General features: G+C 44.4%; 2 protein-coding genes and 1 long non-coding RNA gene across 6 annotated transcripts in view; 2 read left to right on the top strand and 1 right to left on the bottom strand.

Moving 5' to 3' along the window:
* LOC127004668 (proclotting enzyme-like) overlaps positions 1 to 2,037 on the top strand; it is a 10,741-nt gene extending 8,704 nt beyond the window's left edge. Inside the window, exons 9-10 of the mRNA XM_050872755.1 lie at positions 826 to 989; positions 1,158 to 2,037. Of these exons, the coding sequence (XP_050728712.1) occupies positions 826 to 989; positions 1,158 to 1,319 (326 nt within the window). The 3' untranslated portion in view covers positions 1,320 to 2,037. The remainder of the gene's footprint in view (positions 1 to 825; positions 990 to 1,157) is intronic.
* Positions 1 to 18,270, bottom strand: part of LOC127004669 (uncharacterized) — a 25,198-nt gene extending 6,928 nt beyond the window's left edge. Inside the window, exons 1-5 of one of the 4 annotated variants that reach the window (XR_007757909.1) lie at positions 5,692 to 8,382; positions 5,119 to 5,343; positions 4,843 to 4,911; positions 4,609 to 4,695; positions 2,533 to 4,099 (exon numbers count right to left, since the gene is read on the bottom strand). Coding sequence is in view for 1 of the 4 variants with exons in the window: in XM_050872756.1 (XP_050728713.1) it covers positions 15,723 to 15,824; positions 16,342 to 16,428; positions 16,572 to 16,640; positions 16,849 to 17,100 (510 nt within the window). In the remaining 3 variants the exon portion in view is untranslated. Of the gene's footprint in view, positions 1 to 2,532; positions 4,100 to 4,608; positions 4,696 to 4,842; positions 4,912 to 5,118; positions 5,344 to 5,691; positions 15,825 to 16,341; positions 16,641 to 16,848 lie in introns of those variants that run through there. The other 3 variants (XR_007757911.1, XM_050872756.1, XR_007757910.1) reach the window with 3 other exon arrangements.
* On the top strand, positions 6,299 to 19,299 carry LOC127004671 (uncharacterized). The gene is made up of 2 exons (XR_007757912.1): positions 6,299 to 6,407; positions 18,126 to 19,299. It is a non-coding gene; the product is annotated as an uncharacterized LOC127004671 (long non-coding RNA).

Here is a 19,299-nt window from a genome sequence, read left to right as displayed (position 1 = left end):
TTAGTATTCTCAGACGCTTCCGCCTCTCACATCAGCTATTTCCAAAGACCAAAAAGGAGATCAGTCGGGTTGTAATGAGTTTTTCTTCGGGTCTCGGTACAGAAGGGTCAAACTACCACAGGGGGCATTACAGTACCCCTGAAATGCCCAAAACTAATACAAAAACCGTGTCAAATATGAGTAACCTACTTGGACGCCGAAATGTTGAAGAATAATCCCCTTTTGGTTTCACACGCTCCTCCCACACGAACACTGCAAGCTCACTGGCATTACGTTCGCATTTCCGCAAGGACTTTACCAAATCCGTATTCTTACACGTATCGGCATCTCAGTCCGCCTGTTTCAAAAGCCTCTCATAGAAGTTCTTGGGATTTTCACGGACTGTTTTATGATCCCAGTGACAGTAGCAGCGGGGACCATGTTTCTTAATGGTCCCTCTAAGCGAGAAAAATGAGAAAAAATCATCACTCACACAAACCATTTCATAATATATATCAAAGCATTTGTGATCAGTTTATGCATCATCTATTTTGGGGGGTTTATATCATGGCGCAAATTTGGCCCGTCGCTGCTACACAGTAAAGCCACAAATTTGCCCCGTCGCTGCTACACGGTAAAGCCACAAATTTGGCCCGGCGCTGCTACCGGGTTAAACGACTTCTGTGCCATGAACGGGAAAATCCTCCTTGAAAACCCAGCTAATCTTCTCTGTAGCCTTGAAAAAAAAAAAAAAGTCGTAATGGGAGCCCGATACGTTTAAGATGCCACTCTGTTCAACTAAGGGCTTCTGAACCTCCGAAACAACCTCACATATTCTTCTCGCAGGCTGGGGCACCACCTCCTTCGGCGGCCCCGTTTCCAACGTGCTGATGAAGGTGACGGTGCCTGTGTGGACCAACGACGAGTGCAGCACCGCCTACTCCGACAAGATCATCACTAACAACCAGTTCTGCGCGGGCGGAAGAGAGGGGGGGATGGACTCCTGCCAGGTAACATGCCTCTTGACTAAACAACTTGCTATCAATTCTAATACAAGCATCGTCTAATCTCCTCGTTTAACTCAAAGGATACACACACACACACACACACACACACACACACACACACACACACTATTCCGTACAGTCACAAGCCCCTTTCATTCTCTCTCCGTCCAGGGTGACAGCGGCGGGCCCTTCATGGTGCGGCAAATTCGCGACCAGCGCTGGACCGTGGCGGGCGTGGTGTCGTACGGCCAGCGGTGCGCGGAGGCCCAGTACCCCGGCGTGTACACTCGGGTTGCTAACTACCTGACGTGGATTAGAGACAACACGGCCTAGACTGTATAGAGACGCCATTACATGTGCCTCCATTACTGCTCTCTCTCTCTCTCTCTCTCTCTCTCTCTCTCTCTGCTTCCCTATTCCTTTTCCTTGGTCTTTTTATTCATTTTTCTTCCTTTTCTCTTGTTTTTTCTTTGTTCCTTTATTTCGTCATTTTCCTTATTTTATTTTCTCCGTTTCTTCCTCTCTCTCTCTCTCTCTCTCTCTCTCTCTCTCTCTCTCTCTCTCTCTCTCTCTCTCTCTCTCTCTACCCCAAAAAATGTGAGAATATGCTTATGAACCTTATTCTTATTCTTGCACAAAGCTGTCCAACTAAATAGCCTCTTCCATTTAGCGTAACCCGTTTCTGGGTCGTGATCTGTAGAGTCCCTCATAGAGTCCCAACAACCTAAGATTTGGACGCCATTATTGGCCCTGTGTTTTCGCCGCGCTTTTCAAACACTAGCACACGGTCTCGCGGCGAAGACAGGGCCAATAATGGCGTCCAAATCTTAGGCTGTCGGGACTCTATCTATCAAGGGACTCTACAGATCATGACCCAGAAACGGGTTACGCTAAATGGAAAAGGCTATAAAAGACGTGTGTGTGTGTGTGTGTGTGTGTGTGAGCTCACCCCCCCCCCCCTCCCCGACAGGCAGACAGACTAAAAAACAGATGCAGATTCTAATAAATTAGTAATGAATTCACAAACATGCAGCAATAAATATAAAGTTTGCCCAGAATTCATTTCCTCCTTGAAATGTGTTAATGATTTTTTTTTTCTCTGCCTATTAAGAAGAAACGAACAAGCCCCCATTCCTCTCTGCAACAATGGGTGGGCAGCAGAAGGCGTCATTACACGTAAGCATGTCAGTATTTCCACGCATCGCTCGACATTCCATGAAGGGGAGGCGCCACAACACGCAAACTTGACATCTCTTTACAGAACTTTAATATCATCTTAATACCATATACAAGGAAATACTGTATGAGGTGCAAAGTTATTATTATGTGATATTTCTTTGTGAACTAAATTTTAACAAATTATTTCGACCTGACTATTATGGAACCTCAACAAGACATCCAGGAGCTGCTTGGTGTTGGCCGTGGTGGTGGAGGTGATGGTGGTGACACCGTCTCCTCATGTATGGGATTGCAGGATCGGTTATTCTGTGGCGTTACGTTAATTACATTCGGCTAGATCAAACATGTCACGAAACACAATACTTACAGTATCAATCCGGACAGGCGAAGCTCTCTAAGGGGATCAAGATGAGCTCAGGGGGCAGCTTGAGTCAAACAAGATGGCACCGTTATAAAACAGTTCCCTGCGCCACTAAGGGCCGCTTTCACAGTCACGTTTGTTTGTGTTGATCGTTACCAATGAGCGGCGATCGCCGCTCCCAAGAAATTCGCTTTCACAGTCGTCTTTCGCGGCGCTGTTTGTTTGCTTCAGTATCAGAGATTGGAACCTCTGGTAACGGAGCTCTGGTAGCCGCGGAGGCTCCCCAGTGGAGCTTACCAATGACATTAATTAGTAAATAACACAAATTCTTGCTCTCAAGTGGTTATATTATTTCTCTAAATAGATGTGAAAAAATATTAAACAATACAGCTACACGTTGCACGGCTTCAATGGTAATATGAGAAAAAATTTAGAAGAATTTGAATGACATGAACTCACTTCACCTGCTGACCAGTAAACGTCCTGCTGAGAATTTCAATTTGATTGATTGATGGTTTATTGTTGCAAAAGTACACACCAAAGAAGAATGGAGGACTTTAATACTTGTCACCATTATTCATCTGTTATGCCTTCTTAGTCAAACTCGTATTATTCTAGTTAGCCTAATATGTAAGCATAGAACATATATATAACGAAATCAGTCCTATTAAGTAAAGAATAAATGTGAAGTCTGATAAATAAGTGTGAATAATGAATAAATATAATTGATATTGGTGAAGAGTGTCTTGCTGACATCTGCTAATATAAGAGAACTTTAATCAATACTTCTCACCATTATTTCACCTTTTCCGCCTAGGAAATATTAGGCTAGCAGCAGATTTGAGGGGTGTATCAGCGAGACACTCCTCATTTTTTCATCATATTTATTCTTCACAGTTACTCTTTATATATATTCTTCACGTTTACTTTTTGTACGTTTATTTTTCACATTACTCCTTCGTAATCCTCCGCTCAGCTGATGTAACGTTGACTTTTCCCGCCGCTCCGGCATACCAACACTGCCGAATCACGCGCCTTCGTCTTGTCAAGTTGTCATGATCGTCACCACGCTGGTAGTCGCCGATACCACGAAAACAGCGACTGTGTAAGCGGATCGAGGCGATGGTAACGGCTGCTACCAGGATGGTAGGGCCTTTGGTTAGGGTGCGTACCAGATGACTGTGAAAGCGGCCCTGAGGATCACATTGCGAAACCCTACCGACGCCACAGGCCGAACGTAAATGGACAAAAAAAAGTCCTCCCGCTGTTGTAACATGTTCAATGCTCACCCTATCTTACGCTATAACATGAGGACGGTGAAACATCGGATATAGAAGTTTATAGAAAACAAAGAAACAAACAAAGCTATAAGAGCGAGGCCACGGCCGGCGATTGCGATTTGCGAGTCCATTACGAACCCCAGCGGTGACAAAACCATCGTGCATCCACTCCAGATTGATTCATAAGCTTTCTAGTAGGTTGTAATGTTCGCCCATGCAGAGGATTCCCCCTGGGTCTTGTAGCTCCCCACCTGCAGCAGCACCACCAGGTAGGTCAACACGAAGGTCGTCACCTGAAGAGAAACGTATAGCCTATATTTTCTTCATCCTCTGTGAGGAGGGATATTTTCACAATGGTGATGTTGAGGGTGCTCCAGCACCCCAGGTGCTAGGCGAAAAACGGTGCAGACTACACTAAGTTAGAATCAATCAATCAATGGGAGCATACACCGAAGGGAGCGTTGCCTCACCCACCCTATGACGCCATTCCCTGAGATCCCCGCCACCGCTCTCGTCCTGATAACCCACTGCAGGATCAACCTCCACCACACAGGATAAGAATAGTATCTTACAGACGCAATTCGGTAATGTTTTGTCCACGAGCTTTGTGGGCACCCCCTTGGCTCCACTACACACAGTACACAGGTTTCCATTGTTCTGTAACTGTGTTGCCTGGCACAGGTGGCGTGTGTAGAGGCAGCACCCGCCACTGTTTGTGTACATGGAGCAGTTTGCGACACATGCGCAGTTGTTGTTACAAGAACCTGGGGAACACCTGAAGGCTAAAACGGCACTCACTCACCGAAACGAGGGTGTTGGGGTTGAGGTGATACCACGAGCCCATGTCAAAGGTCTCCATGCTCTCCAGGGTCCAGATGAGGTACTGCAGCTGCGGGGGAGGGGGCCGCAGAGCCACGCCCCAAGATGGTAAAGGTATGTTAGCAGCAGCACCACCAGAACTAGACGACACACACACACACACACACACACACACACACAGTTATAACAAGAGGGTCGAGGAACAGTCTGTCCTCACCTGTGCCTTGTTCTCCTCCCCGGGCGCCACCACCCTCAGGTCCCTCAGCTGGCTGGACACGCGCTGCACCTGAAGAGCCGAAAAAAGCCTCTTAGATGTTTTATCACGAGCACAACCATCGCGGCTTTAAAGTAATCCACTTTTCTAATGTCAGGAGGCATGTGAAATTCCTAAATATATTACATGAACTCAAACGTTCCCTACAATTATGCAATCCAGTCATAAGTAACATTCTTATCATTAAGTAAATAAATAAGACGGGTAAACGCCATTTACCTGCTGGGAGAAATGATGGGTGCTGTAGCACAAATGGAAGAGGGTGGTGCTGTTGATCAAAAAGTACATAATCCTCCTAAAAGGACTTACTATCCCCACATATTCACCGGTCAGGGAGCGAATGGCGCAGTACAGGTTGACAATGATCCAGAACGTGGAGCTACACATCAGCGTGGAGACAGCAAACATAAGGTAATCAACAGTCATTCTTCGTAACAACTCCACCTGTGGCAACAACAAATTAGAGATTATTACTTTCACACAATGATGTTATATTTCCCCCTCCAGAATCCCTCCCCTTCCCGTTTGTGAGCCGTGACCCAACCTTCTTTGTTCGTGACACAGAGGTTGGTGGCGCTTTGACTGGTAACACACCAGTGCATGCATGTGTGACGCAGCTGTGCTATTCATGTGCCGTTCATTCGAAGAACGATAATCTCGTAACTACAGATGTTAATGAAGACAGAATTTTTTTTTTTTTTTTTTTTTTGTCAGGCTATTACCTTTATAGTAAGAAAATGAAAATCAACTAGAAAAGGAACACAAGAGCAATGAAACAAATATTGTACTAACTTTCCGAATCGTCCTCTCCAGCACGTGGAGCCTCTGGGTGAGTCCCTCGGCGCCGCCCTGGAGGACACGCTCGTCCAGGTCAGCGTCTAGCTTCCGTGAAGCGATGCTCAGCACTTCGCGAAAAAGCGCGGCAGTCACCATAATTCCAAATAGAACGGCAGTAGTATGGACCATGTATATTGTCATCTCAAATTTGAAATAGCCAGGAATAAACGGTAGAAAAGAAAAGTTTAGACAAACACCCACAACAGAAGAACAGTAAAAAAGCAGAGTCATGATTCTCTCTGTCGAAAATATTGTAGCTGAAAAGCCGACTTGTTTTGTCTTACTAGGAGAAGGCTCTTCTTCACATTCTGATAGAATTTGGTTCAAAACCGGACCCTTGATTAAGAGCATAGACTGTCCCAGCATCGCTACAGCTGTTGTGAGAACACCGGTAAGCTCCTCCGCCAGGGCACCCACGTCGCCTGTGTAAGATAAATGGCTTCGAGTAGCATCGGTTACAATTTGAATGATTTGGAATGTTCTCACAAATATGGCCCACAGCAGGAGGGGGACACTTATCTCCACAGCGTCAACAGCGGCGGCGGCGGTGGTTGGCCTCTTCAAACAATGAAGTCCTAGACACTGAAGGGCCCAGACGAGGTACTTGAGGCTGGAAGGCCGGGAGGCGTGGCGAGTTTTGGCCACCATGGCTGAGACCAAAGTCCTCAAAGGTTTGCATCCAGGTGTGTGCTGAGGGCGTGGCCAACCCGACGTGTGGATCAATTTCAGGGAATTGCGCATTACCAAGTGTAGCAACTATTGACCTTTAACACTACATACGATCAATGGCAAGGGAATCTACGCCGCCTATTAATATTTTTTGTCCAAATGTGGCCTTAACCAACTACGTCAAACAGTTTGTAAAATGAGGAACATATTCTATAAGAAAAACTGCTAACAGAAGATTGAAGTCATTTTATTTGTTTCGTTTTTTATATATATTTAACAATATTAACGTTTCAGAAAACGTGAAATGCAAATTTTAGCAAAAATAAAAATGCTGACATTAACTTTCATGACCTTATCACTGCATTACTCTCAGAGGCAGTTGTAGAACCCTAACTAGTGAACGGATACGCTTGCCTTCCATCTGTGTACGGACGTGTCTGCTGCGGACCGCCTAAAGCTGCCTTCCTCATGTCCCAAAGGCCTTATACACGCCATGCAAACAATGTGTTTACCACTGGCACAAAGTTCTCTTGTTTATGTACAACTGACATTTGTATGAAAACAGTGTTGTATCAACACCTGAGTTGGATACACCAGATAACCTGAAGTGCACCCTGTAATACCATGACACAACACTTTTCCAAACCTGTTGTGCTGAAAGCCTTGAAAATATCTCTACTGTCTGCCACCAGCTACATCAGTGCTGAAGCAGATTATCTGAGAAGCAAGCAATTTTGCTGAAGCTATAGTGAAAGTGCTGACTTCCTGATATTTGTGGGCAAATCAGTGAACTGAGACCAGACCTTTGAAGGAGGTAGAATGAACATGTTATGAAAGAACAAATAACAATGCAGGACAACGTAATCATAATTGGAATTCACAGCACTATTTTTCTCACCCACAAGACAGGAAAAAAACTTTTAAAAATACCGGAATAATGAATTTATGATGAACCAGTAAAGACTATTAACAAATATTCCATTCAAACAAATAATTTCAAGGTCATGAGAGAGAGAGAGAGAGAGAGAGAGAGAGAGAGAGAGAGAGAGAGAGAGAGAGAGAGAGAGAGAGAGAGAGAGAGAGAGAGAGAGAGAGAGAGAGAGAGAGAGAGAGAGAGATTTACATAGATAGATTTACATAGAAAATCAGACCACACAGACCCCATGGTCCAGACTTGGTGGTCTGTCCTTAAACCTAAGTGATTTTACATTAATCAGAAGACTCCAAAACGTTGCATTTCTACTCTAGTTGATATTAAGTTGAAGGAAGTGACGGTCGAGCTTATTTTTGAAGGAGTCAATCGTGTTACACTGGACTACTGATGATGGGAGCTTATTCCATTCTCGCACTACAACGTTGGTGAAGAAAAATTTGGTGCAGTCTGAATTTACTTGTCTACATCTGAGTTTTACGCCATTGTTCCTCGTGCGCAAAGTGTCATCGATCATAAACAATGTTGATCTGTCTACATTCGTGAAACCATTAAGTATTTTAAAACATTCGATCAGTTTTCCTCGGAGGCGACGTTTCTCAAGAGAGAACATGTTAAGGGTAGAAAGCCTTTCTTCGTAGGATTTGTTGCGCAAGGAAGGGATCATTTTCGTTGCCCGACGCTGAACACCTTCTAATTTAGCAATATCCTTTGCATGGTGGGGAGACCAAAACTGTACCGCATATTCCAAGTGGGGTCTGACTAAACTGTTGTAGAGCGGGAGTATTACATCTTTATTCTTAAATAAAAGTTTCTTTTAATGAAGCCCAACATTCTGTTCGCTTTATTTGCTGCATCGATGCATTGCTGTGAGAATTTGAGGTTTGACGCGATTTTGACCCCCAAGTCCTTGACGCATTGAACGCTTTTGAGTTTAACGCCGCGCATTTCGTAATCAAACTTTTTATTCCTCGTTCCAACTTGAAGGACCTGGCACTTGTCTACGTTAAAGGGCATCTCCCATCTATCCGACCAAGCTGAAATTTTGTGCAAATCCTCTTGGAGGCTTTGCCTGTCTTCGTCAGTGAGAACCGAGTTACCAATCTTTGTGTCGTCTGCAAATTTACTAATGCGGTTATTGAGTCCAACATCCACGTCGTTGATGTAAATAATGAAGAGCACTGGGCCAAGAACCGAGCCCTGAGGACGCCACTAGTGACAGGCGCCCACTCTGAGTTAAATCCGTCAATCACTACTCTTTGTTGTCTGTTGCTCAACCAATTCGCGATCCATTGGTTTACCTGACCGTCAATACCTATTTGTTTTAATTTGTAAAGTAATTTATGATGCGGGACTTTATCAAACGCTTTCTGAAATCAAGATAGACTACGTCCAGTGATTTGGTTACGTCATAAACAGTGAAGAGGTCGTTATAAAAGGTTAATAGATTTGATAGGCAGGATCTTTTGTTTCGGAAGCCATGTTGTGAGTCCCCAATTAATGAGTGGCTTTCAAGGTAACTCACAATTTTGTCTCTAATTATGCCCTCAAGTAGCTTACCTACAACCGAAGTTAGACTAATGGGCCTGTAATTACCTGGTACTTGTTGTCTCCTTTCTTAAAAATCGGTGTCACGTTAGCCTTTTTCCAATCTGAAGGACAATGCCTTGTCGCAAGGACATATTGAATACGGTTGTGAGGGAGGAGAGTATTTCGCTCTTTGTTTCTTTCAGCAGAGTTGGATATACTTTATCAGGTCCAGGACTTTTATTTGTTTTAAGTGATTTGAGGGCTTTAAGGACTTCATCGGGTTTTATTTCAAAGTTAGACAATGCATGCTCGGGATTTACATTAGTACTGGTGTTGGTGGTGGTGGTGGGAGGACTGTTATTATTAAACACCGAGGAAAAGTAATTATTTAATAGGTTTGCAACGTGTTGGCTGTCAGTCACTAGTGCACCGTCGCTGTTTATTAAAGGTCCAATTCCACTTCTGATCGCCTTTCTGTTGTTTATGTAACTGAAGAAGGATTTCGGATTATTTTTACAGTTGGCTGCAATATTTTCTTCATATCTACGCTTTGCCTGATGCACTAATCTTTTACTCGTCGCCGAGCATCATTGTAAAGTCTAATTTAATCGGGCGTGCTTTGCTAAATCTATAACCTGTAAGACAATATTCTCTCCAAGACAGAGAGTGTAATTTCGCAATTAAACCAAGGTGGACTTTATTAGTGTTAATTCGCTTCTCGCACAAGGGGACAAATGTGTCCTGCTGAGTGAGTAAGTGATTTTAAAGTTTAGCCAGGCGTCCTCTGCATTGCCGTCATCTGATAGTTGCATATCTATTAGTTTTCGTCGGATTTCTACGAAGTTGGCTCTTTTGAAATTGGGCACCTTAACTTTATTTTCAGTCACCGATGTTTGAGCTCTAATGTCAACGCGCACTAGTTTATGATCGCAGGAACCGAGGTGTTCTCCTACCGTGACATTACTGACTAGGTTATCTTGGGTCGCTATAACAAGGTCAAGTATGTTATTTTGTCGAGTTGGTTCAGAAACCATTTGGCTTAGATAATTTTCCTCTAGAAATTCGATCATTCTATGGGACTCACCTTCTGTACCCGACAGTGTCGCCCAGTCGATATGGGGAGGTTAAAGTCTCCTAGTATCAGTGAGTCGCTGTTATTAAGTGACTGCCTTAAGACGCTGTACATTTCAAGATCGCCATCAAGTGATTGCCCCGGAGGCCTGTAAGTGACAGATATATTTAAATTGACTTTTGCAATGTTTACTCGCACGCACAAATGTTCAACGTTACTGTTTCTTGGTGTTTTGTCAGTAGGTTGCAAGTAGCTTTTGACAAAAGGGCGACACCACCCCCTCTACGGTTTACACGATCATTGTTGAAGAATCTGTAGCCATCTATGTTATATTCGGAACTTAAATCAATATTAGTGGTGTCGATAAATGTTTCGGTTATAGCAATTACGTCAAAGTTTTCTGTCAGAGCAAGACATCGCAGTTCATCAAATTTGTTTCTTAGGCTACGCGCATTGAAACTAAGGACTCTTAGGTTATCTTGAAGCTTGGTAATAGAGGTACTGGAGGGTTCAATGTTACGAGTCTGTTGCGGTGTGAGGTGTCTATTTACACGGGCGGGATGGAAGGACGTGGCTGAGAGTCGTTTTTTGGTGGTCGGGCGTTACGTACGGCGTTGTTGAGGAGCCTTCCAAATCTGGCTGCCCCGATGGGGGACAGGTGTATGCCGTCCCTTTGGAAAAGTCTACTCTGGCCGTAGAAATCGTTCCAGGCGTTAAAGAATTCGACGTCAAGCTCTCCGCAGAGAGTCTGCAGGCGGTTGTTGAGGCTGAAGGCCTTACTGTAGAAGTCGCCCTCATCCCATGTCCGTGGTAGAATTCCTGAAATCAAAATATTAGGGGATTTAGTCTTATACTGCTAGATGAGCCTACGGTACTTGTCCAGCAGTTCCTCAGACCGGGTCGTGGTGACGTCGTTTGTACCTGTGTGGAGAACAAAGAGTGAGTCATTAGAGGCCTCAGCGGAGACCTCGTCCAGGGCAGCTGTGATGTCGTCAACACCAGCTCCAGGATAACAGTAGTTACGCCTACGACGGGGGACTCTGCCACAGAATTCAACCACCTGATGGCGAATCATAGAGTCACCGACCAAGAAGGTGCTCTGTTCCTCGTCCTCCTCCTCCAGTATGGCAAATCTGTTGTAGCAATGAGTAGGATAAATGGCTCTAGGGGCGGGTCTGGCTCCTCCTCTCACGGGGTGAAGCATTCAGCGTCAGCTCTACCGGTTCCCTGTGACGTGCCTTCTTCGGAAGGTGGCTGGGCATCGAGTGCAGGTGAGGAGGGTGATGAGGCGTCAATTGCAGGAGGGGCGACGATGTTGGCCTGGATAAACTCCTGCAAGGTATCAACAGTACTTGTTAGTTCGGTGATCTTCTTCTCGCCAGCCGTCAGCCTTTCGTCCTGTTGAAGGAGTCTCGTTTCCATCTGCTGAGTCAACAGGCAGATCTTGCAGACGGTCGATCGTCCTGAGAAGAAATGACCAGAGAAGTTTCCTGTGCAAGTCGAACATTTCTTTAGCGCCATCTTGGTAAGGAGGAGGTATCTATATATTTGCTTTGCTTTTTCTTTTCGTAGGGCAGAGGGACGCGTGCGTGAATAAGCGAGAGAGAGAGAGAGAGAGAGAGAGAGAGAGAGAGAGAGAGAGAGAGAGAGAGAGAGAGAGAGAGAGAGAGAGAGAGAGAGAGAGAGAGAGAGAGAGAGAGAGATGGGAAGGCGTAGGAGGGAGATAGGGATGGAGGGAGGAAGAGGGCGAAGGAAAGGGGGGGAGAGAGAGAGGGTGGGAACGAGATAGGGAGTGAGGAAGGAGAGACAGAGAGGGGCAAGTGGGGGGTAGTAATGAGAGAGAGAGGGGGGGGGGGCAATGGAGAGGGGAGGCGAGAGAAGAGGAGGAGCGAAACGCGAGAGGGAGGGAGGGAGGATTACTGGTCTCTGGGGAATAATCTGGTCAAGTCAGGTCAGGTAGGTCTGAACACCTGCGTAGGAAGTGGCGTCGGAGTGGAATCTGGAAATATATAAAGAATGTGGCGGAAAGAGTGTAACACTGTGTTTTGTGTATAGGTGTATATATGTTTTACAGGGCGCTACTGCGAGAGGGTAGATACAGGCGGAGAGAGGTAGTAAAAATAAGGGCAACACTTAATCCTGTCCGGCGAAGCACGTGGTCGCACAGCAAACAGCACACCTCTGCGGGCAGCTAACTCGGTTGACAATAAGCAGTACGCAGCACGACGCGAAATAGCACACGGCACACAGCACAGCAAGATCTACAGTACAGTTCAGTACAGCACACGAGGGTGGAGTCGCAAGCGAGAGAGGTCACGGAAGTGGGAGCGCGTGCGGTTTGACCTCTCGGGGTGAGGGCAAGGCGCTGACGAGAGAGAGAGAGAGAGAGAGAGAGAGAGAGAGAGAGTGCTTCGCCCACCTACAGTTCAGTACACTTATTGCATAGGATGTTTTGAGATAGACAGATAGGTTGCTGTGTGCCTGGAATTAATTAATTATTCCTTATTTTTCCAGCGAGTTTTCTTTGTTGCTATAAATAATCTTAAGAGCTCGTTCATCTGGCCTTTGCTTAACCTATGGGTGTGTGACGGGTCATAAATAAGTGACTAGAAGGGGCTGTGAGCCTGAGAACTCAATTTTCAGAAACTTTATTTTATATTTTTTATTACTGAGAATTTTACGAGGTCTCAAGAAGTCGACCTTTCAAGAACCCCAGAGAGAGAGAGAGAGAGAGAGAGAGAGAAGGGGTGGGGGGGGTCAGACATAGTCAGTCACCCACCTTGCATGACACTCGTGGAACAGAAGCTGAATGTGGTGCAAATAACTATAAGTATGTGTCCATGTTCATTTTTAGATTTATTTTCTGTGGAAAGTTAGTTCTAATATATTGAAAACTTATTGATCCTATATCTGTTATAATTAAAGTTTGCCATTGTTTTCAAAAACGTTTTTATGCAGTGCAAAAGTGTTACCATATATTAATAATATATATTTTAGCAGTGCTTTGTTCTAAGCTCTAAGCTTCATCTGCTCTAGCCTTGGGAAGGCGATCAGAATACCTTGCCTATTGACTTTTACTAATAATAATAATACGATCGTTGACAGACACGCAAAAACAGATGCACATTCTAATAAACTAATAATAAATTCACAAACACGCAGCAATAGAAATAAAGATTAGCCTCCCTACGATTCATTCCCTCCGTGAAATCTGTTAATGCCTCTCCTTGTCGTTCATGTTTTTTTTGTTTTTTTTTTGTTTTTTTAGTTTGTTTGTTCGTATTCCTACATCGCCCCTCTAAGGAAAAAAAAAAGCTCGCTATAGTGGATGGAAATGCTAGGCTATATATATATATATATATATATATATATATATATATATATATATATATATATATATATATATATATATATATATATATATATATATATATATATATATATATATATATTCATTAGCAAACTGCCCTATGTCCTTTTGTGGGTGCGCAATAATAGTTTCAATTTATATAGGTCAGGGCTAATTCAGTCTTCCTCTATTTTTTTTTTCACATATCTCGATCATAGCTGGGAATAATACGCTATATATCATCATATCCATTAAACTGTCCTAAGTCTTTTTGTTGGTGCGTAATAATAGGCTAGTGGTTTCAATTTAGGTCTGGGGTTGGTTCAGGGCTAATTCACTCTTTTTTTTCACATAATCTCGTGGCTGGGAAAGATAAGCTATATATCATCACATTCACTAACAAACTGTCCTAACAAGTCTTTTTGTAGGTGCCCAATAATACATAATAGGCTAGTTTCAATTTCGGTCCGGGGTTGGTTCAGGGCTAACTCAGTCTTTCATTTTTTTTCACATATCTCGTAGCTGGGAAAGATAGGATATTATATCATTCATCACATTCATTAACAAACTGTCCTAAATCTTTTTCTAGGTGCGTAATAATAGGCTAGTAGTTTCAATTTGGGTCTGGGGTTAGTTCAGAGCTAATTTAGCCTTTCTTTTTTTTCACATATCTCGTGGCTGGGAAAGATAGGCTTTATATCATCACATTCATTAACAAACTGTCCTAAGTCTTTTTGTAGGTGCTCAATAATCGTAGTTTCAGTTTAGGTCCAGGTCTGCTTCACGGCTAATTCACTCTTCTAATATTCCACAGTTCCTTCACACAGGCTAATATTTTTCTTCTTTCACTACATCACCCCCGAAATACAAAGGCTCTTTTTTTATACATGGGCGCGCCCGTGTCGGGGAGTGCTAGGCTATATATCTTCATTAACAAACTGCCTTGATTCATTTTTATTTACAATTTTAGGGAAATCGATAAAAGAAATAAACTTGTCTCATTCTCTATAATTCGGCTTGTGATATTGGCAAGCAGAAAAGTTTTAAGACAATATTTGAACACTGGAATGACAAAAGCTACTCGAGCGTCACAGGATGAAAAATTGATGGCGCCAAAATTATGGAAAATCGCCGAGAAATTACTTGGGCAGATTGTTCACGAGAATGACGATGTGGAAATATATTGTGACGATATGAAAAAACATGTTAATACTTCCCTTCCTCCTATAGCCAAGGCGTTACCAGCGGCCACGGCAATCATTTAAAAAATACTACCGGCTGCCCACAACATAATTCCGCACACCCAAAGCATATTTTTTCTCTGCCTATTAAGAAGAAACGAACAAGCCCCCATTCCTCTCTGCAACAATGGGTGGGCAGCAGAAGGCACCATTACACGTAAGCATGTCAGTATTTCCACGCATCGCTCGACATTCCATGAAGGGGAGGCGCCACAACACGCAAACTTGACATCTCTTTACAGAACTTTAATATCATCTTAATACCATATACAAGGGAATACTGTATGAGGTGCAAAGTTATTATTATGTGATGTTTCTTTGTGAACTAAATTTTAACAAATTATTTCGACCTGACTATTATGGAACCTCAACAAGACATCCAAGAGCTACTTGGTGTTGGCCGTAGTGGTGGAGGTGATGGTGGTGACACCGTCTCCTCATGTATGGGATTGCAGGACCATTTATTCTGTGGCGTTACGTTAATTACATTCGGCTAGAACAAACATGTTACGAAACACAATACTTAAAGTCCACCTAAGTAGCCTACTGGTTCATTAATTCAATCTTGAAAGTATCATGCACTTAAAATCACGTGATGTGCCGAGTTTATACACTAATCAAGAATGTATCACATTGCATGAAAAATCTATTTAGATACACTTTAAAACGTTTCGATAAAATATCATTCAGCGGTGGTTGAGTGGTCAGGGTGCGGGCGCCGTGTCCTGGAGGACCCGGGTTCAAGACCCGCCCACCTCTACAAGCTGACAACTTTCAGTCATCGCCGAGCGGCCTAATTAAGACTACTCACATGCTGTCCTATCAATCCGGACAGGCGAAGCTCTCTAAGGGGATCAAGTGGAGCTCAGGGGGCAGCATGAACCAAACAAGATGGCACCCTTATAAAACAGTTCCCTGCGCCACTAAGGATCACATTGCGAAACCCTACCGACGCCATAGGCCGAACGTAAATGGACAAAAAAGTCCTCCCGCTGTCATAACATGTTCAGTGCTCACCCTATCGTAAGTACCATGTGGACGGTAACACATCGGATACACAAGTATATATCATACACAAACAAACGCGCCCGTACCTAAAACTGAATACGTGGCGATTGCGATTTGCGAGTCCATTACGAACCCCGGCGGTGACAAAACCATCGTGCATCCACTCCAGATTGATTCATAAGCTTTCTAGTAGGTTGTAATGTTCGCCCACGCAGAGGGTTCCCCCTGGATCTTGTAGCTCCCCACCTGCAGCAGCACCACCAGGTAGGTCAACACGAAGGTCGTCACCTGCAGAGAAACGTATAGCCTATATTTTCTTCATCCTCTGTGAGGAGGGATATTTTCACAATGGTGCTGTTGAGGGTGCTCCAGCACCCCAGGTGCTAGGCGAGAAACGGTGCTGACTACACTAAGTTAGAATCAATCAATCAATGGGAGCATACACCGAAGGGAGCGTTGCCTCACCCACCCTATGACGCCATTCCCTGAGATCCCCGCCACCGCTCTCGTCCTGATAACCCACTGCAGGATCAACCTCCACCACACAGGATAAGAATAGTATCTTACAGACGCAATTCGGTGATGTTTTGCCCACGAGCTTTGTGGGCACCCCCTTGGCTCCACTACACAGAACACAGGTTTCCATTGTTCTGTAACTGTGTTGCCTGGCACAGGTGGGCCGAGGTGGCATGTGTAGAGGCAGCACCCGCCACTGTTTGTGTACATGGAGCAGTTTGCGACACATGCGCAGTTGTTGTTACAAGAACCTGGGGAACACCTGAAGGCTAAAACGGCACTCACTCACCGAGACGAGGGTGTTGGGGTTGAGGTGATACCACGAGCCCATGTCAAAGGTCTCCATGCTCTCCAGGGTCCAGATGAGGTAGTGCAGCTGCGGGGGAGGGGGCCGTAGAGCCACGCCCCAAGATGGTAAAGGTATGTTAGCAGCAGCACCACCAGAACTAGATGACACACACACACACACACACACACACACAGTTATAACAAGAGGGTCGAGGAACAGCCTGTCCTCACCTGTGCCTTGTTCTCCTCCCCGGGCGCCACCACCCTCAGGTCCCTCAGCTGGCTGGACACGCGCTGCACCTGAAAGAGCCGAAAAAAGCCTCTTAGATGTTTTATCACGAGCACAACCATCGCGGGTTCAAAGTAATGCACTTTTCTAATGTCAGGAGGCATGTGAAATTCCTAAATATATTACATGATCTCAAACGTTTCCTACAATTATGCATTCCAGTCACAAGTAACATTTTTATCATTAAGTAAATAAAAAAGACGGGTAAACGCCTTTTACCTGCTGGGAGAAATGATGGGTGCTGTAGCACAAGTGAAAGAGGGTGGTGCTGCAGATCACAAAGGACACAATCCTCATGAAAGGACTTACTATCCCCAAATATTCACCGGTCAGGGAGCGTATGCCGCAGTACAGGCAGACAATGACAGATATCGTGAAGCCACACATCAGCGTGGAGACAGCAAACATAAAGTAATCGACAGTCTTTCTTCGTAACAACTCCACCTGTGGCAACAACAAATTAGAGATCATTACTTTCACACAACGATGTTACATTTCCCCCTCCAGAATCCCTCCCCTTCCCGTTTGTGACCCGTGACCCAACCTTAATTCTCCGCGGCGTTTTGATTCGTAACACACAAGTGCATGCATGTGTGACACAGCTGTGCTGTTCATGTGCCGTTCATTCGATGAATGATAAACTCGTAACTGCAGATGCTAATGAAGATGCAGAAATTTGAGGGTTTTTTTTTTTGTCAGGCTATTACTTTTATAAGAAAATGAAAATCAATTAGAAAAGAAACATAAGAGCAATGAAACAAATATTGTACTAACTTTCCGAATCGTCCTCTCCAGCACGTGGAGGCGCTGGGTGAGTCCCTCGGCGCCGCCCTGGAGGACACGCTCGTCCAGGAGGAGGTCAGCGTCTAGCTTCCGTGAAGCGATGCTCAGCAGTTCACGAAAAAGCGCGGCAGTCACCATAATTCCAAACAGAACGGTAGCAGCATGGATCATGTACATTGTCATTTCAAATTTGAAATAGCCAGGAAAAAAAAATAGAAAAGAAAACTGGAGGTAAACACCCACAACAAATGAACAGTAAAAAAGCAGAGTCGTGAACCTGTCTGTCAAAAATACTATTGTGGCTGAACAGCCGACTTGTTTTGTCTTACTAGGTGAAGGCTCTTCACATTCTGATATAATTTGGTTCAAAACCGGACCCTTGACTAAGAGCATAGACTGTCCCAGCATCGCTACAGCTGTTGTGAGAGTAGCGGTAAGGGCCTCCGCCAGGGCACCCACGTTGCCTGTGTAAGATGAACTGGTTCGAAAAGCATCGGTTACAATTTGAATGATTTCGAATGTTCTCACAAATATGGCCCACAGCAGGAGGGGGAGACTTATCTCCACAGCGTCAGCAGCGGCGGCGGCGGCGGTTGGATTCCTGAAACAATAAAGTCCTAGACCCTGAAGGGCCCAGACGAGGTACTTGAGGCTGGAAGGCCGGGAGGCGTGGCGAGTTTGGGCCACCATGGCTGAGACCAAAGTCCTCAAAGGTTTGTCGCCGAAGCAAGTCTGTCGCCGGTGAGGGCCCTCTGAGGGGTCGCCAGGCGATGCTCTGAGGCCGCTGCTTCCCGGTGTGCTGAGGGCGTGGCCAACCCACCGTGAATCAATTCCATCATTCAGGCAATTGTAGGACATTACCCAGTGCGGCAACTATTGACCTTCAACACTACACATGATCAATGGCAAGGGAATCTACTCTTTCTATTACTGTTTTTTGTCTAAGTGAGGCCTTAACCAAATACATCAAACAGCTGGTAAAATGAGGAACATATTCTATAAGAAAAACTGCTAACAGAAGATTGAAGTGTTTTTATTTTTTCTCGTTTTTATATAAATTTAACAATATTAACGTTTCAAAAAATGTGAAATGCAAATTTTAGCAAAAATAAAAATGCTGACATTAACTTTCATGACCTTATCACTGCATTACTCTCAGAGGCAGTTGTAGAACCCTAACTAGTGAACGGATACGCTTGCCTTCCATCTGTGTACGGACGTGTCTGCTGCGGACCGCCTAAAGCTGCCTTCCTCATGTCCCAAAGGCCTTATACACGCCATGCAAACAATGTGTTTACCACTGGCACAAAGTTCTCTTGTTTATGTACAACTGACATTTGTATGAAAACAGTGTTGTATCAACACCTGAGTTGGATACACCAGATAACCTGGAGTGCACCCTGTAATACCATGACACAACACTTTTCCAAACCTGTTGTGCTGAAAGCCTTGAAAATATCTCTACTGCCACCAGCTACATCAGTGCTGAAGCAGATTATCTGAGAAGCAAGCAATTTTGCTGAAGCTACAGTGAAAGTGCTGACTTCCTGATATTTGTGCGCAAATCAGTGAACTGAGACCAGACCTTTGAAGGGGGTAGAATGAACATGTTTTTTAAAGAACAAATAACAATGCAGGACAACATAATTATGATTGGATTTCACTGCACTATTTTTCTCACCCACAAGACAGGAAAAAGAACTTTTAAAATTAGCTGAATAATGCATTTGTGATGAACTAGTAAGGGATATAAACAAATACTCTATTCGAACAAATAATTTCAAGGTCATGAGAGAGAGAGAGAGAGAGAGAGAGAGAGAGAGAGAGAGAGAGAGAGAGAGAGAGAGAGAGAGAGAGAGAGAGAGAGTGTGTGTGTGTGTGTGTGTG

Source organism: Eriocheir sinensis, chromosome 28 (assembly GCF_024679095.1).
Source record: "Eriocheir sinensis breed Jianghai 21 chromosome 28, ASM2467909v1, whole genome shotgun sequence".
In the NCBI taxonomy this organism is placed as follows: Eukaryota; Metazoa; Arthropoda; class Malacostraca; order Decapoda; family Varunidae; genus Eriocheir; species Eriocheir sinensis.
The sequence above is the reverse complement of the archived record's forward strand: the minus strand, read 5'-3'. Positions and strand labels throughout refer to the sequence as shown.